The 23,679-nt window shown below is 45.2% G+C and overlaps 1 protein-coding gene and 1 non-coding gene across 3 annotated transcripts in view; both read left to right on the forward strand.

Moving 5' to 3' along the window:
* Positions 1–22,930, forward strand: part of EDA (ectodysplasin A) — a 434,047-nt gene extending 411,117 nt beyond the window's left edge. Inside the window, exons 3-8 of one of the 2 annotated variants that reach the window (XM_009439215.5) lie at positions 6,678–6,701; positions 11,308–11,487; positions 12,955–12,989; positions 13,920–13,971; positions 16,849–16,979; positions 18,809–22,930. In XM_009439215.5, the coding sequence (XP_009437490.1) occupies positions 6,678–6,701; positions 11,308–11,487; positions 12,955–12,989; positions 13,920–13,971; positions 16,849–16,979; positions 18,809–19,060 (674 nt within the window). In that variant the 3' untranslated portion in view covers positions 19,061–22,930. The remainder of the gene's footprint in view (positions 1–6,677; positions 6,702–11,307; positions 11,488–12,954; positions 12,990–13,919; positions 13,972–16,848; positions 16,980–18,808) is intronic. The other variant, XM_009439216.5, reaches the window with a different exon arrangement.
* On the forward strand, positions 6,289–6,398 carry MIR676 (microRNA mir-676). Its single transcript, NR_106636.1, has one exon. It is a non-coding gene; the product is annotated as a microRNA mir-676 (primary transcript).
* Positions 22,931–23,679: the final 749 nt, after the last annotated feature.

Raw genomic sequence — 23,679 nt, forward strand, 5'->3', positions numbered from 1 at the left:
CAAAATCAAAGCTGAACTGAATGTATTTGAGATGTGAAAAAACATACAAAAGATCAATGAAATCATACTTGGTTTTTTGAAAGAATAAATAAGATAGACCACTAGCTAGAGTAATAAAGAAAAAAAGAGAGAAGATCAAAATAAACACAATCAGAAATGACAAAAGGGGCATTACCATCAATACAACAGAAATGCAAAAAAAAATCAGAGACTATCAAAAACACCTCTATGCACACAAACTAGAAAACCTAGAAGAAACTGATAAATTCCTGGAAACATACAACCTCCTGAGACTGAGCCAGGAAGAAATTGAATCCCTGAACAGACCAATAATGAGCTCCAAAATTGACTCAGTAATAAATAGCCTGCTAAGAAACTAAAAAGCACGGGACCAGGTGGATTCACAGCCAAATTCTACCAGATGTACATAGAAGAGTTGGTACCATTCCTACTGAACCTATTCCAAAAAGTTGAGGAGGAGGGGCTTCCCCCAACTCACTCCGAGGCCAGCATCATCCTGCTACCAAAACTTGGCAGAGACAAAAAAAACTTCAGGCCAATATCCTTGATGAACATAAAAGCAAAAATCCTCAACACAATAGTAGCAAACTGAATCTAGCAGCACCTCAAAAAAGCTAAGCCACCACAATCAAGTAGGCTTTATCCCTGGAATGCAAGGTTTGTTCAATGTATGTAAATCAATAAAAATTATTCATCACATAAAACTAAAAACAACAACCACATAATCATCTCAATAGATGCAGAAAAGGCTTTCAAGAAAATACAGCACCACTTCATGTTAAAAATCCTCAACAAGGCCGGGCGCGGTGGCTCACGCCTGTAATCCCAGCACTTTGGGAGGCCGAGGCGGGCAGATCACGAGGTCAGGAGATCGAGACCATCCTGGCTAACACGGTGAAACCCCGTCTCTACTAAAAATACAAAAATTAGCCGGGCGTGGTAGCGGGCGCCTGTAGTCCCAGCTACTCGGGAGGCTGAGGCAGGAGAATGGCGTGAACCCGGGAGGCGGAGCTTGCAGTGAGCCGAGATCGCGCCACTGCACTCCAGCCTGGACGACAGAGCGAGACTCCGTCTAAAAAAAAAAAAAAAAAAAAAAAAAAAAAAATACTCAACAAACTAGGCATTGAAGGAACGTACTTTAAAATAATAAGAGCCATTTATGACAAACCCACAGCCAACATCATACTGAATGGGCAAAAGCTGGAAGCATTCTTATTGAGAACCAGAACAAGACAAGGATGCCCTCTCTCACCACTCGCATTCAACACAGTATTGGAACTCCTAGCCACAGCAATCGAGCAAGAGAAAGAAATAAAAGGCATCCAAATAGGAAGAGAAGAAGTCAAACTATCCCTCTTTGCAGACAATATGATTCTATACCTAGAAAACCCCCATAGTCTCTGCCCAAAAGCTCCTTGATCTGATAAACAAGTCCAGCAAGTTTCAGGATATAAAATCAATGTACAAAAATTAGTAGCATTCCTATACACCAGCAACATCCAAGCTGAGAGCCAAAACAAGAATGCAGTCCCATTCACAACAGCCCAAAAAGAATAAAATACCTAGGAATACAGCTAAACAAGGGATGAAAGACCTCTACACTGAGAATTACAAAGCACTGCTCACAGAAATCAGAGATGACACAAACAAATGGAAAAAACATTCCATGTTTATGCGTCAGAAGAATCAATATTGTCAAAATGGTCATAATACCCAAAGAAATTTACAGATTCAATGCTATTCTTATCAAACTACCAATGACATTCTTCACAAAACTAGAAAAAACTATTTTAAAATTCATATGGAACCAAAAAAGAGCCTGAATAGCCAAGGCAATCCAAAGCAAGTAGAACAAAGCTGGAGGCATCATATTACCTGACTTCAAACTATATGTTAAGGCTGCAATACCCAAAACAGTATGGTACAGATCGAACAATGGAATAGAATAGGTAGCCCAGAAATAATGTCACACACCTATGACCATCTGATCTTTGACAAAATTAACAAAAACAAACAATCTAGAAAGGACTTACTATTCAATAAATGGTGCTGGGATAGCTGGCTAGCCATAAGCAGAGATAATTGAAACTGGGCCCCTTCCTTACACCATATACAAAAATTAACTCAAGGTGGATTAAATCCTTAAATTTAAAACCCAAAACTATAAAAACCCTTGAGGAAAATCTAGGAAATACCATTCTAGACATAGACCCTGGAAAAAAATTTATGACAGAGACACGAAAAGCAATTGCAACAAAAACAAAAATTGACAAATGGGACCTAATTAAACTAAAGAGCTCCTGCATAGCAAAACAGCAAAAGAAGCTATCAACAGAGTAAACAGACAACCCAAAGAATGGAGAAAATATTTGCAAACAATGTATCTGACAAAGATATATCCAGTATCTATAAGAAACTTAAACAAATATACAAGCAAAAAAACAAGCAACCCCATTAAAGAGTGGGCAAAGGACATAAACAGACACTTTTCAAAAGAAGACATATACATGAGCAGTAAGCACATGAAAAAATGCTCGGCATCACTGACCATTAGAGAAATATAAATCAAAACTAAATGAGATACCATCTCACACCAGTCAGAATGGCTATTACTAAAAAAATCAAAAAATAAGAGATGCTGGTGAAATTGTGGAGAAAAAGGAACACTTATATACTTCTGGTGGGAGTGTAAATTAGTCCAGCCATTGTGGAAAGCAGTGCAGTGATTCCTCAAAGAACTTAAAGCAGAATTAGCATGCAACCCAGCAATCTCATTATTGGGTATATACACAAAAGAATATAAATTGTTCTACCATAAAGACACATGCACATGTATGTTCATGGCAGCACTCTTCACAATAGCAAAGATGTGGAATCAGCCTAGATGACCATCAACGGTAGACTGGATAAAGAAAATGTACGTACATGTCATGGAATACTATGCAGCACAGTAGACTGGATAAAGAAAATGTACATACATGTCATGGAATAATATGCAGCCATAAAAAAGAATGAGATCATGTTCTTTGCAGCAACATGGATGGACCTGGAGGCTGTAATCCCAAGCAAACTAATGCAGGGACAGAAAACCAAATGCTGCATCTTCTCACTTATAAGTGGGAGCTACACATTGAATACATATGGACACAAAGAGGGGAACAATAGACACCAGGGCCTTCTTGCGAGTGGAGAGTGGGAGGAGGGTGAAGATCAAAAAACTACTTATTGGGTACTACGTTTATTACCTGGGTGATGAAATAATATATACGCCAAACCCCTGTGACACACAGTTTATCTATAGGACCAACCTGCACATGTACCCCAGAAACTAAAATAAAAGTTTAAGAAATGACTTTGAGCCCTGTTTCTCTTGGTACTCTTCATGTCATGGGCATTTTAGGGAAAAAATATAAAAATTTTAGTTAACTCTTTGTCTTACACTGTATGCCAAAATCTATACCAGATTAATTGTAGATTTAAAAATAAAAATGAAACCATAAAAGAACTAGAAAATATATAAAGAGTTACCTATAATATCACATTAGGGAAGGCCTAAGTAAGCATGACACTGAAGGCAGTAACCATATAGGAAAAGATTATTAGGTTTAACTACATGTAAGGAAAGCTTTTCACACCCTTTGACCCAACAGTGTCATTTCTAATGACACATCCTAAAAAACCTTTGGACAAGTGTATAAAAATGTACATATGTGGGGCCGGGTGCGGTGGCTCACGCCTGTAATCCCAGCACTTTGGGAGGCCGAGGCAGGCGGATCACGAGGTCAGGAGATAGAGACCATCCTGGCTAACACAGTGAAACCCCATCTCTACTAAAAAAATACAAAAAATTAGCCGGGCGTGGTGGCGGGTGCCTGTAGTCCCAGCTACTCGGGAGGCTGAGGCAGGAGAATGGCGTGAACCCGGGAGGCAGAGTTTGCAGTAAGCCAAGATCGCACCACTGCACTCCAGCCTGGGCGACAGAGCGAGACTCCGTCTCAAAAAAAAAAAAAAAAAGTACATCATTGTTTATAAATGTACATAACATATAAATTGTTTATAAATGTACATATAAATTGTTTATAAAATGTACATATAAATTGTTTATAAACATACATTGTTTATAAATGTACATCATTGTTCATAATAGTGAAAAACTGGACCCAATCTAAATATCTATCAAAGATGATTAAACGCTGATGCATCCATATTAAAAATTACAATGTAAAAATGTAGTTATTGACATAAAAAAGGTTATCAAATGACATTTTTCATCTGATCCCATTTTGTAAAAATACCTATTTATATACATAGAAGACTTCTAGATGTGCATGAAATGTTAGTAGTGATTATTTGGGGGTGCTTTAATAAGCTCTTTTTCCTTTTGCTCCTCTTTTGTATGTATATACGTATGTATGCATGCGTTTATGTATGTGTAAGGAGTAGGTATATCTTGTATGAAAATAATAGAAGCTTAAAAAGATTTTAAAATTTCCATTTCTCTCTTTTCACTTGTGGATTTAAGTCAGACCTTCTCCAGGAAGCTATTTGTTCCCCTTAAGTGGCCAGTATAATTCCTGAAGCCACTCCCTCATCTTTTGTATTTCCCTATTCAACTGTAAGTTCTTGAAGGTAGAGTTGTGAGTTGCATTTCATTATTTACTGCCTTCCATACACATACTCAGTAAGGACTGGTTGGCTGGTGATGGCCTGATTTCTTCAAAGTCTGCTTTTGAAGTCTGATATAACAGTGCTTACCCTTAACCAGCTGAAATGGTCAAAAACTTGGTCCGGGCCAGCACACCTTTGCAAAGAGGGCAGGGTAGCCATAATGGCTGTCTTCCTACTACTCCTAGGCTGTGGTGGCTGGCTGGCTGATAGAGCTGAGCCCTTTCTGTGTAAATCTTTCCCCAAACAGCTTTCTTGTTCAAGAAAAAGGCGTTTCTCAGGTTGAGTCGCTGCCTCATATCATTAATGTCTATGTAGTTGTGCTTTCCTCTCAGAACTTCCAAGCACATTTTCAAGAACTCGCAATGCTGTTAAAAAAAAATTCATAAAGGATGGGTAACAAAGAAAGAAGACAAAGAACTGGGAGGAGAGGAGAGGAGAAGAGAGAAGGAAAAGAGAATTGAGATTCATGACCTTAAGTAAAGCAGGTTGCTCCAATCTAAAACATCCCCTGGACATAACAATAGCTACTGTTGCACATGAAATTACTTTGCCAGAAAAGTCTACACAGACATTGGTTTTTCAAGGGACCTGTGAAAGCTCTGATGGCCACTCTGGCAGCCCTCCAGGTTAGAGACTTTACTGATCTCTAATAGGGCCTGCTCTTATAGTTATATGAGATCATTCCACGTTTGTTGCAAATATCAAATGAGATGATAAATGGAAATATGTTTTATAAACTATAATATTGAAATGCTTGGTGTTCCTTTTGTAAGCTCTTGAGGGCACTGACAGTGGTTTAATGTATAACTGTGTCTTCATGGCAGTTTGGAACAGATTTTAAATACCTGTATTTAAAGAAAGTCAAATCCGTATACAGAATGAAGAGAATTTATTTCCTAGAAGGGAAAAAAAAAAAATGACTGTCTGGGAGCGACCTAAACTGTTTGGGGAGTTGCGGTCACCTAACTATGTTAGAAACACCTTGGGTTTTCTAAGTACCTTCAATTGATTAGAATTATTTTCCTTAGAAGTAATTTCCAATAAAATGCTTGTGATTTCACTGCCAATGAAATGGTTGACATGTCTTATTTTATTTTATTTTATTTTATTTATTTATTTATTTTTGAGATGGAGTCTCGCTCTGTCGCCCAGGCTGGAGTGTAGTAGCGTGATCTTGGTTCACTGCAAGCTCCACCTCCCAGGTTCACGCCATTCTCCTGGCTCAGCCTTCCAAGTAGCTGGGACTACAGGCGCCCACCACCACGCCCAGCTAATTTTTTGTGTTTTTAGTAGAGATGAGGTTTCACTGTGTTAGCCAGGATGGTCTTGATCTCCTGACCTCGTGATCCACCCGCCTCGGCCTCCCAAAGTGCTGGGATTACAGGTGTGAGCCACCACCCCCGGCCGACATTTCTTTTAAAGTGTCCATTAACTTATAGTAAATTACAATGGAAATGCATGTGGCCCTCAAGAGTGTATTATGGTCAAACTTTTAATAAGTAACAAATTAAATCATGATAAGGAAGTGACTAAAAGTTAAACACTGCTGCTCTGCTCTTTCCATGAAAATGACCCTTTGCTCCTTCCAAGTTCAACACGAGACTTCATATCAGATTCTCACCTGAACGCATGACTCTTCAACCTCAGGACTTGCAGAATTAATGGAATGCTGTCCTAAGGTTGTTGAGTTGTGCATTTCTGGGCATTTCATCTCTATGGAGAAGTACCCATTCCCTCACCCCAAAGACTGAAGTAGAGAGATTTTTCTCCCTAGGGAAGAATCTTCCTTGAAACTTTTGTGGCCTCAGGAGTCGGAAGACAGAATGGGGAGGTTTGATAGTTGGATCCTTGCCAAAAGCCTGACCCTTGGCTGTGAGACTCCCTCAAATTTGCAGTGTCTTGGGGATCCCTCCTAGTGACTATCTTAGAAAATAAACATTTTCTGTTCATTTCCAGTGACTTAATTATCTATTTTATTTTTCTTATAGGCCCAGTTAAAAACAAGAAAAAGGGTAAGTTCCTGACTTTATAAAATTGCTGTCTTGTCATATATTTTCTAAAGTTAGAAGAAAAAAATCAAGAGTACGATTTTTGTATTATATTCTTTCAGCATTGTCTGTCTGTTATTTTATTCAATCATATGTTATCTTCTTGAGTATTGTAGTTTCTGAAGAACAAGAAATCATTCTTCAGTGATGATTCACCTCTTTCATTCTTCCTTGTTCTTCTCCCTGCCCTTCTTTTTATTCTTTTTTTTTTTTTTTTTTTTTGAGACGGAGTTTCACTCTTGTTGCCCAGGCTGGAAAGTAATGATGCAATCCTAGCTCACTGAAACCTCCACCTTTGGGGTTCAAGCGATTCTCTTGCCTCAGCCTCCTGAGTAGCTGGGATTACAAGCACTCGCTTTTATCCTTTTTTTTCCTCCTTTATCAAATCAGTGATTGAGTGTGAATGAAATCCTGTGTCACCATGTAGGAACTAGATACGCTACCTATCAAAAGATGTCAGTACCCTATTTCTTGGACTTAAAGCTTCCCTGATTTGATTTCCCAAAGAGTCAGGGAAGGTATTTCTTGCTTTGAGGATTCAATATCATTTTCTCTGTAAAGAAAAAGCTATTCTGGAGTAGTACCCTGACCATTTAGTCTTTTCAAAGCAGCTTCCATTGTGCCGTTGTTGGGTCAGTAAGTCCCCAGTGTACTTGCAATGAAACTGGCCCTAGGGCATCTACAAGTGCTCACTTACTAAAAGAGGAGAATCAATCCAAAGACAGAACAGTCTCCAAAGACAGGGCCAGGCAATATGGTCTACTTCTTAGGACTGAAAGAACCAATTATGAAACTAGTTAAAGCACCTGTTTGTCTCTGGGTTCTGACCTGGGAGGAAGACAGAGTAAAACTAATGATTGTTCATTAAAATGCTTCACGTGAAATGATGCTGTGTGATAAGATTTATGGAGCTTTATAGAATAGATTGTCAACCCCAGACTAGGCCAAAAAGACTGGCTTCAGCTGCAGTCTGCCACTTCTTTGAACACTAGGGTACTCTGGTGCCTTGAGGTATCATAGTCCACATGGAAAAGTTGTGTGCCTGTTGTAAAGAAGCTGAGGAATGGCCTGGCCTCCTGAGGGCCTGAACTGAGCAAGGCTGGAAAACAGCCAGGGAGCTGGAGTCAGTGAGGAAACCTTTCCCTGTGGGGCCTGGGCACTTACCACCAAGATATTCTGTCTTTTAAGAAAGTAGATTTGATTTTCAAACATGTAGTTCTTAACTCTTGTCATATCCCTTTAAAACAGAAATTATAACTCAGATCATTGCCTGGCACTGCTACCTTGTGTACGGGACATTATTGAGAAGACAGTGCACATAGGCCTTAAACATTTACTTTGGCTGAAAGTTATTTAGAAGCCATTTAATATGGATTTCCTTGGACATGGTGAATAGGCACATGCTTGAAGAGGTAAATTGAATTGTTCTCTTAATTTTCACCCTTTAATGGAATTTTCCTCCTTCCACAACTCTCTCTCTCTCACTCACTCATTCACTCACTTTTGGTTGTTCTTTGATTTTGGGCTTAGCTAAAAGGTTAAGGAAATACTCCTTTGATGAAGTTTAGCTTTGAAAGGAATGTGTATATTCTTTCATCTAACACTACATAGGGTATGTTTCTAAGTACAAACGTCTCTGGGCTTTTATATCATGAGGTGTTCTGTTAAAGTAAGGAAATCGAGAGAAGGGAGTCAATCCTCTGAAGTTATCCTCTTGCTCCAGGGGTCATTTTGTACATTCTCTTCTCTGGGCCCAACTTTGTGTAAGTATGCAAGTGTGAGAAGCTCACTTGCCTAACCCTTGTTGCAGAGAAGCAGAGGACCAGCTGCAGAACTGGAACAAAGCAGGAGTTTTTTTTTTTCTCAAATGCCTTCTAACATTTTCATAAGTGAACATTCTCTGTTTTCACTGCAACCATTAGTCTCTTGGACTGGAGGAGTTTCTGGCTCTAATTCTTCCAAAATTACTTTAGCAATTACAGGAGACTCACATTCTTGAAGGTGAAGTTTGTGCTACCCACAGAACACCCTCTAGCTTGAAAATCACTGTTAGGCTTGGAAATCTTGGGACACAGGACAGCCTAATATGCACCAACTTCTGTGTCTGTGCCACCTAGAAAATAAGGAGGGAGAAGCAAACCTTACAACCAGGCTAAGAAAGCTTCCTGACTGCAAGGGGTAAGCCACCCCTCCTTATAGAAACTCAGTCTCATGAGGAAACAGAGAAATCATTGAGGCCAAGCTCCTTGTTTCACAGATGTAGAAACTAAGGCTCAAGGAGAGGAAGGGATTTGCCCAAAGTGTGTCTGTGGCAGAGCTGGGGCTTACGTCCTTATCTCCTGAGTACAGATTTTGTGTTCTTTCCACTACACTAGCTGGAATTGAAACTTGGGCTCTGAATAAGCCTGATTTGGAAGCTGCCCAAATCTGAAAGGAGATGGTTTTCCTGTTCAGCATCTTGAAATTGGCTAGATCTAGAAACGGGGCAGATCCAATCTTTTGCTGCTAAGTGCAGAGAAACCTCTAAAGCTCATGCCTCTAGGTCTTTAAGGCTACAGGGACTCTTCTGGGAGAGATGTTCTCTGGACCTTCCTTTCCTTCCTTTCTGAGGAAGAGACCCCACGATGACCCCATGATTTCATTCCAAATGCAGATGTGGTTAGACATAGACAACTGGCCTCTTGAGTGGCATTGCCATGAGGATTTGGTTTCTTGGCCATGAGGCATTGTTCTTAAGGGAGGACCTGATAAATCAGGACAAGATTCTCCTGCCTAAGTGTCTGGGGAGCAAGAAGTCAGAGTCAGTAAGAAGGTTTTTAGTGAGACGAGAGAAGGTTGTATTTAAAACTAAGAAACTACCTCAGGTGAAGACATTGTGATGAAGTCTGGAAACAGGCTTCCATTCCTGAAACTTTCCATAAAATTGTGAGAAGGTGGTGAAGGAAGGAAGAAGACCTGTGCCTACATGTAGTCTTTGAGTGGAGCTGCACAGAGCAGAGGAAGTCAACAGGAAGAGCTGGAGGTTTTGGTTCAAGACCACAGCTATGACTCATTTAAGATAACTACATCCTGGTGGGAATGTTGAAAGGACTGGAATATGAAATAGGAGGGTCGAGATTGTTCTAGAAGGATAGCAAGGAGGAAAGGGGGAAGAGTTGGTGGGCATGATTAATAATACATTTGAGAATGGGACTTCTGAGGAAAGACTTTGGGAAGCTGGATTATTTAGCCTATAGAAATAGGGGTTGGTGGGTAACTTAATTTCTTTTCATATATAAGGATTATTATGTATATGTATATTCTTCTCTGTCTACACAAATAGAATAAGAGCTTAAACTGCCACAAGAGGGACATCATTTAATATACCAGAGAACTTCCTAACAGTGAGCAGTGAGGGGCAATAAACATTGGAACATGTTACTATGGAGTTTGCAGAATTTCCTTTCCCAGAGATCTTTTAAAATAGAGTTTACAGAGGTCAGCTGAGAAAGTGAAACTTGCTGCCTCCTCCTCAGCTCCCTCTACTCTCTGTCTCTGCTTTTTCCTGTTTCTCAATATCTCTCTCTCTCCCTCCTCCTCTTTCCGTGCCCCTCTTCCTCCTTCTCCATTCCCCCATCTCCAAAACTCCTTCCCATTCCTCATTCCCAACTAGCACTGTCCCCATCCCAACCCCCATTTCCTGTACATCCTGACTCCTGGAGGAACCTTCCTGGAGCTGATACTGTTCCTAAGGCCAGGCTGTACGGCTTCCTCTTGTTATCGACATCAAGTCCACCAAACTGGGCAGTAAACATAAAAGCTCCACATTCTTCAACAATAGCCCTTTCTAAAAAGAACCACGAAGTGACCCATAGGTCTAATCACTTGGTAGTTCTCATCCTTTGGACTCAGCTGAAATGTAACCTCCTTTTTGAAACCTTCTCTGACCTCTTCAGCATTTGGTCCCTGCCCACTAAGGTAGCACTTCTACTATCCCATGACTGTGTCTGTTTCCCCACAGACAGACTGATCTCCTGGAGGGCCACTTATTTCTGTATGCTCAAACCTAGCTTTGTAAATGCATATTCACAAAAGGGAGTGGGGGGAGGGGAGAGAAAGCATAAGACAGACGGAGACAGGGAGACAGAGATGTGTGATAAACGTATCCAACTCTTTAGCAGGGCCTCCCAGAGAGCTGACTTTGTGTCCTCAGAAGTCTGTAGAACTCCTGACAGTACACTCATCACAGGAAATAACTACAAATGTAACACTGAGGCCAGGCGCGGTGGCTCACGCCTGTAATCCCAGCATTTTGGGAGGCCGAGGCAGGCAGATCACCCGAAGTCAGGAGTTTGAGACCAACCTGGCCAACATGGTGAAACCCCGTCTCTACTAAAAATACAAAAATTAGCAGGTCGCGGTGGCACGCGCCTGTAATCCCAGTTACTCCAGAGGCTGAGGCAGGAGAATCGCTTGAACCCGGGAGGTGGAGGTTGCAGTGAGCCGAGATCGTGCCACTGAACTCCAGCCTGGGCAACAGAGCAGGACTCCGTCTCAAAAAAAAAAAGTAACACTGAATCCTATTTTTCAGGAAAGAAAGCAGGACCTCCTGGACCCAATGGCCCTCCAGGACCCCCAGGACCTCCAGGACCCCAGGGACCCCCAGGAATTCCAGGGATTCCTGGAATTCCAGGAACAACTGTTATGGGACCACCTGGTCCTCCAGGCCCTCCTGGTCCTCAAGGACCCCCTGGCCTCCAGGGACCTTCTGGTGAGTTCCCCTGTCTCTCCACCCCACCAGGTGCCTTTAAAGTACTTTAGGAGAGCAGGAGTGGGTGATCCTGAGAGCAGTTTCAAACGGTGGAGATGGGGTTGGTGTGCAATAAGGGATGCAGATCTCCTAGCCCAGTGTAAAACTAGGAATTGGACAAGCCAGTAGGGCCTGGCCTGCTCTAGCTTCTTATATCTACCAACCTGTCAAGGACAGGCCACCTGTTCTTGCCCCATCTCAACCCTTCTGTTACAAGCCCTCCCTGACTCTTGGCCTCCCTGTAGTGGACCAGTAAAACTCATATGAGCCAGAGACAGAGGCCCTGGTGGTTCACTGGAGTTCCAGTGGGGAATAGATGTAATCTTCTGTGATTCCCAGCATCTAGCTCCACATGCTGATGTTTGCATAGAAATAGGCTATGGAGTAGAAAGTTGAGGACCGAACAAAATGACAAGCCCTAGGATAGTTTCATCTTGTGAAGTCTGAAGTGCTTTTCCCATAGCAAGTAGTCACTAATGGTCAAGAAGTTAGAAACTTAAGAGTCACTCAGGCTGTGGATGAAGCAAACCCAGGCACCAAGGCTGTCCTGTCCAGGAACCAAGTGCTTCTTGCACTAGATCCTTACCCTACCACACTTGCCATTCAAATGTCATTTCATCCCTTTGCATCTTTCTCCTTAAGCCCTGAAGGGCATCCGAAAGGTATGAATGCAGATCCAAACCTGCCTAATTGGAGTTGACAAGAGTCAGACTGCCTGGGCTAATGTCAGTTGTTATTTCTTTCTCCTGCTCCTCACTCCCCTGCCCTGTATCTTGGGGCTTTAAAGAAATGGACCCTTACAGCTGATTTCTCCAGGGGCAAGAATTCTGCAGCAGGATTCAGATTCTTTAACTTGTACTTCACACAGGGCTCAGCAGTGTTACCATGGCCACAAGAGATGGAGTTAGAGATTTTTTTTCATCCAATCATTCCTTAAATATTGAGCACTTTCTGTATACAAAGAGATATATTGATACATGGTCCCTTTTCTTATAGAGTTTATCTCCTAGAGGAAGAGAGAACAAAGAAACAAGATATTTACAAATAGCAGTGGGCTCTATGAAGAAAATTAATAGAAAGGGAGCAAAACACTAGAGAAGCCAATGCCATTGCCTCAGGGTCACACAGTGACGGGAATGCTCTCTCATTGTTCTCCATGGGTGCCCGGTGGGGCTTGCCTTGGGCTAATATTGGCCAGAGGCAATACTCAGAAGTTTCCCTGCTGGGTGCTGGGCCCACTGAAGATGAAGGTCAGGGCAGGAAACAGAAGGGGTGCACTCTGACTCTTCCTCCAGCTCTGAGCCCTGGAGAATAAAGCTCAGACAGGGCTGGCTGCAGGGAGCATGGCTCACCACCACTAGCTGCTCAGGTGAGGGGAAAAGGAAGTCAAAAGATCATGCCCTCTGATTGGCCTATCCTATTTTGCAGGTGCTGCTGATAAAGCTGGAACTCGAGAAAACCAGGTTGGCTGGGGATTGCTCTCTTCCTGGGTAGGAGGGAAAGCCACAGGCTAGAGCCACCTTTAAATTAGCTTCTTATTAGATTTCCTGAGGCTTTATTTCATGAGAACACCCCGGAGATTCTGAGGGTTTTCACTCACAGCCCCCTCCCATCTCTATGAATAGAAAAGCTTTGCCCCAGGGCATGTTTTTAGCTAAGGAAAGGGTGTCTTGCCAGGATCATTTTTCCTCATTCCACAGGAGACCCCAGGTTCACCATAGCCAGGCCCAGTAGTCAGCTGAAATAAGCTGCCAGTCAGACCTATTCACCTGAGCCTCCAACTCCCCAGCCACCCCAGACACCTTGCCGGCTCTCAGACCACCTGGGATCCGGAGCTGAAGAGTTGAAGAGTATGTCCTTGAAAAACAGCCAACCAGCTCCAGGCCCAGCCTAGCCTGGGCGTCTGCCTTAATGGCCTGAAGAGCTCCTCCCCGTCTTTGAGCTTCCTAATCTGTCTCTATTGGCAGGTTCTACTGCCTTGCCTTGTCTCATCTCAGCCTCCCTCGCTACAGCTGTGTGGCCACAGTGATAAATCTACACAGCTGCACAGTGCTTGACGGCTTTCAGGGCAATTTTATATCCATCACCTCATTTGATCTTCAGACATCCCTGTGAGAGAGGCCAGACATTCTTCTAATCCCCATCTTACAGTTAGGGAAATGAGGCTCAGAGGCATTACATTTGGTTGAGGTCACATAGCTAGGAAGCGGTAGAGCTACAAAATCATATTACCCTCTAGTAGAAATGTAGTCAGTAACATCCCAAGACAGGGGAGAGGGATCAGAATTGGATTACAATAGAAGACTAGAAACCAGGATGGAAACATGGGACTGGTGGCTGAGCAAGCAGCCATTACTCATAGTGACTACTCTCTATCCTTCTCATCCTGCCAGCCAGCTGTGGTGCATCTACAGGGCCAAGGGTCAGCAATTCAAGTCAAGAATGGTAAGAATCAAAATAGGCTCTCTCCCAAAGAGGAGCTTCTCCCCTGCCTCCTCCCCAGCCTCCAAATAATCACCCAGCCTAGTTCCTCCCAGGCCGCTGAAGTACCGTTGGCATACGAAGTCATTCTTTGCTCCATCATGCCCTCTACTGGCTGTCCTGCGCAATTGCTGGCATCAAGACCAGTTGCTACACCCAAATTGCTTTAGAATCACTGATGACGGAGCTGAAAGGGACTTGAGACATCATCTAGCCCAGGCATTCTCAGGGGATGGAGGTTATATCAGAGCCACCATGGAGATATGTGTAGTTAGATTAATATTTTCACAATACAAATTATAGAAAGTAAAACTATGTAAAATTAAATTTTTCTTGTCTGATCTACACAGGTGGGCAGACAGGCTGCATCTCTCAGGGAGGGTGGGGCATGTTAGAATCTCCAGGGAATTTAAGATGCTAGTGTCTATCAAAAAGGAGAACGTGTTTAATGGGGTTAAGAAACACTGATTTGTTGTAATCCCTGCATTTAAAAGATGGGGAAACAGAGTCCCAGAGAGATTGGATAATACCATAATAAATCATGCTGTCTCATATTTGTACGATACTTTAGAGTTCTCAGCATACTTTCTTTGTCTTTAATTTCATTCAGTCCTCACAACCACCCTATGAGGTAGGTATGAGCTCCTTTTTACAAGACAGAAAGTGAAGTTCAGAGAGGTTAATTAACTTTCCCAATATTTCTTAGTCAAGTTAGTTTAGGAGCCAGGATTCAAAAGTACATCTTTCTGACTCTTTCCTCTCCCCTGTGCTACTTCAGTGATATGTATGTACACTCCACTGAATGATTAGGTTCATTTTCTTCCCCCAAAGAGACATGAACATTCATGAAAGAACAGCACTTTGGAATAATGTCCAGTCCCCAGAGTGCACAAAGCCTAAAATGCGTGAACCCCCAGGAGCCTTGGGAAGCAGCAAGCTAGCCAAGATGCCAGATGCTTACAGAGCTTGGGGTGGAAGGGAGGGGTTGTGAGTACAGAAACGGTAAAGGAAGGTTAAAAAAAAAAACAGCTACATGGGGACAGTTTCTAAGAACTCAGTCAGTCCTGAACTGGCTGTGCTGAGTTTCCTTAATGACTGTATTTAGCTACTTCCCTGACTGCCACCTCCGTGTCTGACTTAGTAGCCTCAGAAGTGTAAATAGGAACACAATGGCACCAAAACCCAATTGGTCCTGCTGGGGACCCCAAGGCCCTGAGTGGGCCATGATCCCCACCTGTCCAGGGAGGCCAGAGACAGGCCAAAATAGATTTGTTTGGATATCTAGATAGATAGTGTTTATTCTGTGCCAGAAGCCACTGATTTTGCTCCCACTGCCACATAATAAGATTGTTTCCAGCCCCTCTGGGCCAATCCTCAGAGGTGGTCTGTGCTGACCTTTAGTACTACCAGAAGAAGTGATGGGGGTGGGGTGCAGTGACTCACACCTGTAATCCCAGCACTTTGGGAGGCCGAGGCTGGCGGATCACGTGAGCCCAAAAGTTTGAGACCAGCCTGGCCAACATGGTGAAACCCCGTCTCCACAAAAAATACAAAAATTAGCTGGGCATAGTGGCACACACCTGTAATCCCAGCTGCTCGGGAGGCTGAGGCAGGAGAATCACTTGAACCCGGGAGGTGGAGGTTGCAGTGAGCCAAGATCACACCACTGCACTCCAGCCTTGGTGACAGAGTGAGTGACAGTCCATCTCAGAAAAAAAAAAAAGAAGAAGAAGTGATGGGGTCAGGGGTTGGAGGACGTCATGCAGAGTGGTCCATTGATGGGACAGAGCCAGGGCAGCTCCTAGCCCATCTACTTACCACCTCAAGGAAAGATGGTCACCTTTTCCAGAAAGGCTGTTTCCTCACCCCTCAGACAGGCAGGCCTACTGAAACTGGCCAAAGATGGACTCATAAAATATAAATTCTTGGGTGCAGGATGGATGGCTTAGAGGGGAAAAGGCTCCCTGGGCTTGGATGTCCTCCTCTCATGGTGGGAAGGAACATTCCTCTTTCTGCAGGATGGAAAGAGAAGTTTTTCCTCCATCCTCACACACTGGCTTCCGCTGTCCAAAGGAGTGTGACTGCCCCCTCCACCCCTGCCTGGGGTGGGGCTGAGACAGATGGTTTGCCAAGGGTGGCTCGGCTCCTATCCTCTCAGCTGGCTCTATTGCAGCCTGCCAGTCTATCCTTCATTCTCATAAGGATCCCTCTCACCTATGGGGCCCTGGTACTAGTGGTCAGTAGCCCCAGTTACCATGGAGTCTGAATCATCTCTAATCCCTAAGGTTCTCCAGATAGACAGTGGGCTGAGTGGTTTCCTCCCAGGGAGGCTTTCCAGAAAGCTGTGGGTGTGGAAGAACCGTAAAAAAGAATCTCTTAAGGAGAAAGAGAAAACCCATGAACCTATGAGACAAGAGAGGGATTCAGGAGCTCTGGCTGGGAAAGTAAAATTGAATAATAAGACCTAGCCTGCCACTCAGTGTCTGAATTTTGCCTGTGCAGGCCCCATAACAACAAAGAAAATAGGGCAGCATGCCCACTCTCATCCTCCACCGGCAAATTCCAGCTAGAAGGTATTGGTTAAAGACCCTTCCAGATGCAAGGGTCAAGAAAGGAAGGATAAAGACAGACAGGCAGAGCCCAGGAGCCCTGAAGCAGGCCTGGCAGCTGCTTTACAAACAGAACAGCTTCTCTGCTTTCAAATGCTCTTAAAGTTTGGCCTTCTAGGCTACCCTGGTTGCACTGGGATAGGGGTGGGGGTTGTGAACTCCTTGGTATTTATTTTCTGTTGCCTCGATTATTCTGACATGTACTGAGTGACTGCCCTTCTCTCATACTGAGATCTTTCAGGTGGAGTGCTCAATGACTGGTCTCGCATCACTATGAACCCCAAGGTGTTTAAGCTACATCCCCGCAGCGGGGAGCTGGAGGTACTGGTGGACGGCACCTACTTCATCTATAGTCAGGTAGAAGTGAGTACGGTCTTAGGCCTAACTCTTCTTATATCCAGAATGCAGATCCGGTGCAGGCCACATAGGGGCACTGTGGAGCCAGCCAAGACCATCCAATGGCTAACTTCCTGCTTTGGGTGAGGGGGTGGGGGGACCGCACTGGGAGGGAGTTGAAAGGAGGAAAGAGAAAGGGGGCCAGCTTCTTTTGTTTTGTTTTGTTTTGTTTTTCCCTAGCCAAATATTATTGAAAAACTGTGAAAAAGACCCCTCCCACACCCTGCCATCTGATTCCCTCCTGCAGGGCCTCAGGCCCCTGTTTACCCTCTGAGCTGTTTGGCTGCACTGCCAAACTTGAACTTGGTCTCAGTACATTCTTTGAAAGTCAGTTCCAGGGTTACTGAGAACCCTTCCCCTCAACACTGCTGGCTCGGACGTTGTAATGAATAGTGCTCCTGCAGACTTTCTTTCCACCTCAAAAAGATTTCTGACTGTCTTTCCTTCCTCTTTCTCCCATTTGTTTCCCTATCTTTCTATTCCTCTATTCTTGCCTCCTTCCTGCTGTCATTCTCCCAGCCCTTTCTCCCTCTGCTTTTGTCCTCTTCCTGCCCTGGGCCCGCTCCCCAAGTCCACCAGTGTCCATCTACTTCCATTCCCCCATTGTTTGCCTCCATGGGAGTGGCTCCTTGGAGATAAAGGAAGATGAGCCATGAGGTTGGGATTTTTGTGGGATGGGCAGCAAGCAGGCAGGTGGACAGAAGGACTATGGAGCCAACAGATGGGTGTCACATGAGAGCGGCCAGAGAAGGTGGGCTAACAAGCATCTGCTAGGCACACTGAGCACCCCGGTGTAGCTTGGGTCCTGACCCGTATATGGCACCCAAATATGCTGTTCCCACCTGAAGAGCTGATAGAGGGAGTGACCTTTCATAAAATGATTTACGGTGATATCTGAGAGTCCCAACACCCATGGGGCACATGGGCATAACCCTGATGTCCTATGAGCCAAGTTCCACGTGGTGGGGGTGGGCGGCAGATCAAAACTTGGTGTGAGGTATGATGGATAAGGGTAGTGAAGGATGGAAAAATTAATTTTCTGAGCCTAGAAGAGAATTGAGAGTGGCCCATGCAGGCTGGGAAAATCGCCATGACATTAGGCCACTGAGCATAAGTTAGTGCTTCCTTCTGGCCACAAAGTTAGGGGCCTGGGCTTTTCCAAATTCTTTGTCTTGCTTGTGGTAGCTAGCTCTCGATCTCTCTGGACCTGTTTCCTCAATCATCAAATGGGAGGCCCAAGGGGCACTGTGAATCAGTGAGGGGAGTCCAGGCACAGGGGAGGGGTGGTGCAAGCTGAATAAGCTTCTGTTAAGGAGCTCAAGAAATCACAAGTTGTTACATGCCCTCTCTGGGGAATCAGTGACTTCTAAGTTTCTCCACAAATAGTCCGTGGGGCTCAAGAATGGAAGTCAGTTTGTGTTCACGGCACTGTGTACACACCTGCTATGTGCAGAGCACTCTGCTTCATGTCAGGGCTGGGGCAGGGGTGGGCGGGGGAACGGGGACACGGTGAAGCTGCAAATAGGGCATGGTTCTTAGCCTTACAGAGTTTACGACAGGTGTGCTGTTGTAAGAAAAGTTTGCTCAGCCAGCTGAGCCCCATGGACTAGGGGAAGAACAATGCCTGTCACCTGTCCTTTCCTGTTGGCCAGCTAGCACGCCTTCACATGGCACTGCCCCATCCATGGGGTATACTAACAGCTCATCTGAGAAGATTCTGTCAATTCACCACAGGGAGGGCCCCCCACCCTCTCTTTCCTCTCTTCCCCAATCCCTTCTTGTTGCCTCTCACTCAGGTATACTACATCAACTTCACTGACTTTGCCAGCTATGAGGTGGTGGTGGATGAGAAGCCCTTCCTGCAGTGCACACGCAGCATCGAGACGGGCAAGACCAACTACAACACTTGCTATACCGCAGGCGTCTGCCTCCTCAAGGCCCGGCAGAAGATCGCCGTCAAGATGGTGCACGCTGACATCTCCATCAACATGAGCAAGCACACCACGTTCTTTGGGGCCATCAGGCTGGGTGAAGCCCCTGCATCCTAGATTCCCCCCATTTTGCCTCTGTCCGTGCCCCTTCCCTGGGTTTGGGAGCCAGGACTCCCAGAACCTCTAAGTGCTGCTGTGGAGTGAGGTGTATTGGTGTTGCAGCCGCAGAGAAATGCCCCAGTGTTATTTATTCCCCAGTGACTCCAGGGTGACAAGGCCTGCTTGACTTTCCAGAATGACCTTGAGTTAACAGGACAGTTGATGGAGCCCCAGGGTTTACATGAAGCAGAACCTTCTTTGGTTCCATGTTGACTGACTTATGGCATGACTCTTCAACCCCGAGGTCCCTGTTGTCAGATCTATTGTTTGTTGCACTAAAATGAGGATCCAGGGCAGCAGGCCAGAGAAAGCAAAGGTGCACTCCAGACTCTGGGGGTCGACATCTGACCCCAAGGGGGCTGCTGCTCCTCTCTTGGGTAGGGTAGTGGCTGGGGTGGAGTGGGAAGGGAGCATTGCAGCCTAAGAAGAAGGCCAGAGAGGGAAAAGGCAGGTGCTTTTGGCAGAGACCATAAGAGAAACCTGCCAAGGAGCATCCTTGGCAGTGGGAATGTTCTTTCTGCTCTGTACTGTGGCCTGCAGGAGGGTCGGAGTGCTCTTCCCACTCCAGCTGACAGCCACACCGTGGCAGCTTGCTGGGCTTTGGGAAGTTTGCTGTGCTTTGGAACAATCACAGGGAATGGCCACAAACCTGCCCGCCTAAGACCCTGAATCCGTACTTGGGTCACATGACTCTCATTTTATTTACAGCTGTGCTCCACACTCAGAAAATTCCCTGGGGTCACCTTCTAGTTGCCCCCATTCCCAGCCTGACTAGAACTCCTGTCTTCTTTCTCCACGGAGCCTACCTCTGTCTGAGACAGGTGCCTAACCTGGGACCTGTGGTCATGTGAGTCTGGGATATTCTTTAGCTTACCTGGGCACAAACAGAATTTTCCATTTATTAAGCAGTACAAATGTTTTTCATCCATTCCTAATCAAATTCTGTCTGGGGACGAAGGGTTGGACTGGATGACCTCCAGAAGTCCCTTCAATTTCTAGTACCTGTGACTCTTAGCAGGTAGCCCTCACCACAGCCTTCTAAATTCCCAAATCCTAGACTTCTCCTGGGCATTAGCAAGGCAGAGCCTTTTTACCTGGCCTAGAAAGGGCAAGGGGTGAGGATAGGACAGAGGGATTTTGTTCAAGTTTGCTGCAACCCAAGTGGACATTAGGCCAGGCCTTATCTGAAAGGCCAGCAGCTGATGCTGTACTAACCCAGTCTTTCTTCACTCTGGCTTCAAAAAGCCACAGCAGAGCATTGTCACCGCAGGTGCTCATGCTGCTCCCCTAAAGCCAGGCTCAGGAGAAGCCAGTGTCTAGGCACTGAGCAGGGATCTGCACCCTAGTTCAGGTCCAAATTCACCTTCCCCTAAACCCCAAGCTTCCCAACAGATCATATGGTAGGACCCTCGAGAGCCTTACTTCAAAGTGCCTGGGCTCAGCCTGGTTTCTGGGTGCTAGGTCCAGCCCAAACCTGGGAAGGCCAGCCTTGTACAGTCTGCTCCTCTTGTTCCTGAAATGTGTTTCCTTTTCAGGAGATGGGGAATAATTTCCTTCAGGCAGCTGAAATTCACCAAGAACAGCGGGTACTTATTTCTCAGCTGTGCCTTCCCTTTCTAAGCAACCACACTGCTTGGCCCTTCAAGGGTCAGGGTGAGACGTGATGGGCTAGGCCTCCGTTGTCTGGTTGCTAATGACAGCCTTGCAACCCAAGGTGAGGTGAACTCCAGGCATGTGTCTGGCCCTAACTCCTATAAAGTGCCTCGGACAGTCCGCAGTTGTAGCAGAAACCAACAAGAACCACTCCTTCATGTTTGGAAAATAATTTCTCTTGTATTATCTCCTTTGAAGAAGGCAAGGCTGATAATATGACAAACATCATTGTTTAGATGAGGCTCAGAGAGGTAGCACTCTCAGAGTGTTTTGACCAGTTTAAGCCGCAGACCTGGAGCTTCAGCCAGGTCTGACTCCAAAGCTGTTCCATTACACCACAGCGTTGTGTGGAATTTGAGGTCTAGAGAGAACCAATAAAAGTGGTAATTGGGAACTGAAATCCTTGAGAGTTCCGGGGAGAAACCCAGAGATGCCTGATTTCATTCCTCGATGGTAATACCCGTCCTCTCAGCTGCCAGGGGCTCTGTGGCAAAAAGAGTCAGACATTTCTTTGGAAAACAGCGAACAGCCTTAGAGCTCTTGTGTTCAGAAGAATCTTCCTGGCACCATGTTGGAGCAGCAGGCCTCTGGGACCCACAGAACTTGTGGCCTTTATGTTCTTTCACCCATCCTAGGAACCAGCCAACCATCATGTGTAGAGCCCCTACTGTGGGCAAAGTCCTCCTTTCATTACCCTACAGACAGCTTACAGGAGCCAGCCTGCTTCCCACAACTACTAGTGTGACTCCTTATCTCTTTCCACCATACCTTAGAGACTTTGATACTACCAGGGTCTCTCAGGGATGGAGGGAAGACCTGAAAGAGAGGACTGGTTCTGAGGCCAGAAAGGTGTGAGGAGAGAGGAGGAAAAGTCTTCCTAATTGTGCCCCTAAAGAGCATCCTGATACCATTCTATTCTCCAGACATGGAGGGGATGATAAAGGAAATAGGATCTCCACTGGACCCTTGATTCATTCTGAACCCTCCAAAGGAACTCTAGAGGGCGAGGGATGATGAGGGAAGCAATAGGTAGCTGGGGAGCCCTATTGCTGCTAAGTCATTGGCAAAGTGACAAAGCAATTTACTGATGAGAGAATGTGGAAATAGATGTGCAGTTTGGAATTATGCTGGTGTGAATTTGCCAGAGGACCAATGCTTGCATGGAGAATGGGACGAGGACATTTGTGGGCAAGCAGATGACAGAGGTTTGAAGGAGAATGGCATGGCAGGAGTCTCTGCCAGCTACTTGGGCTTCAACAGCCAAGCTGGCACAAAAGACAGCTGGCGGAGGCTGCTCGGCTACTGGTTACCTGGAGAAGTAGTATTTGCCTATTTCCCCCTTCATCCATCCTGAGCCAAATTTCTTTTGCTGAACAGGAAAGAGCTAGGAACCCTGGAGGTAAACAAAGACTTTGATCCATGTATGAGTGTATGTGTTTATGTAACTTCCTGTGGATGCAAATAGATTCAGAGAAATTTAGAGCTAAAAAGGCCCTTAGAGGGAATCTAGCCCAACCTACATTCCACCCTGTTACTTATGTAGAAACTGAGGCCCAGAGAGGGAAGATGACCTGCCCCAAGTGGTGAGCAAGCACCAACCTCCAGACTCAGCAGAGTGAGGGGGTAAAGCAGTTCCTGTCCCACATGGCCATCTTCTTTCTTCCACCCACAAACTCCAGGCTGGAAGTACTTGGCCCCCTTCAGGAGCCTGGCCAGGCAGGGAGAGAGTAGCTGCAGCCTTCATCAGAACTCTTCCTCCTCCCAAGACATTCTCCCAGCTCTAGCCTCTGGACTGGAAAGCACAAGACTGGCCCAGTGCCAGCAAGTCCTTAGGCTACTGTAATGCTGCCTCAGGACCCATCCCTGCCTGGAGGCTCCTCTAGGCCCTGTGAGCACAAAGAAGAAAGCTGATTTTTGTCTTTTAATCCATTTCAGGACTCTCTCCAGGAGGGCTCGGGGTGTGTCATTTCTATATTCCTCCAGCTGGGATTGGGGGGTGGGCTTTGTTGTGAGAATGGCCTGGAGCAGGCCCAATGCTGCTTTTGGGGGTCAGCATCCAGTGTGAGATACTGTGTATATAAACTATATATAATGTATATAAACTGGGATGTAAGTTTGTGTAAATTAATGGTTTATTCTTTGCAAATAAAACGCTTTCCCCGTCTGTTCTTGAAATCGGCGTGAGTACTTCCTACATGTTAGGTGCTTCTTTGCAAATGACGCCACACATGAGCTAGGGGAAGGACTAAGGCACCCATTTCAGAGGCAGCAACAGAAGGAAGATGGTCTGAATTTCCTGTTGGAACATCCCACATTCTCTCCATGCCTCAGACCACACTCCCACATCCCCATTACCTTAGGTCAAGGTGTCCAATCTTTTGGCTTCCCTGGGCCACATTGGAAGAAGAATTGTCTTGGGCCACACATAAAATACACTAACACTAACAATAGCTGATGAGCTAAAAAAAAAAAAAAAAAAAAAAAAAAAGTCACAAAAAATTCTCATCATGTTTTAAGAAAGTTTATGAATTTGTGTTGGGCCCCATTCAAAGCCATCCTGGCCCACATGTGGCCCGCAGGCCACAGGTTAGACAACCTTGCCTTAGGTCTTCTGTGACTGTGACCACATGACCGGTAGGCTAGATGTCCTGCCAAAAGGAACATTGTCCTGGGGCAGCAATACACAGAACTGACTCACTCTCAGCTTAAGAATGTGGCATCTACAAAAGATACTTCAGGCCTGGGCCCCAAATAGCTTGGGTAGACCCAGCCTCCAGCTCATTTTGCAGATGAGGAAACCAACACTTAAAGAATTTAAGTGGCTCACCCAGAGTTACCCAACTAGTAAGTGTGTCAACCTGGTCTGATTCCTTCCCAGCCGAGGCTGCTGTTACCTGGGAAAGTAGTATTTGCCTATTTTCCCC

Source organism: Pan troglodytes, chromosome X (genome assembly GCF_028858775.2).
Source record: "Pan troglodytes isolate AG18354 chromosome X, NHGRI_mPanTro3-v2.0_pri, whole genome shotgun sequence".
NCBI lineage: Eukaryota > Metazoa > Chordata > Mammalia > Primates > Hominidae > Pan > Pan troglodytes.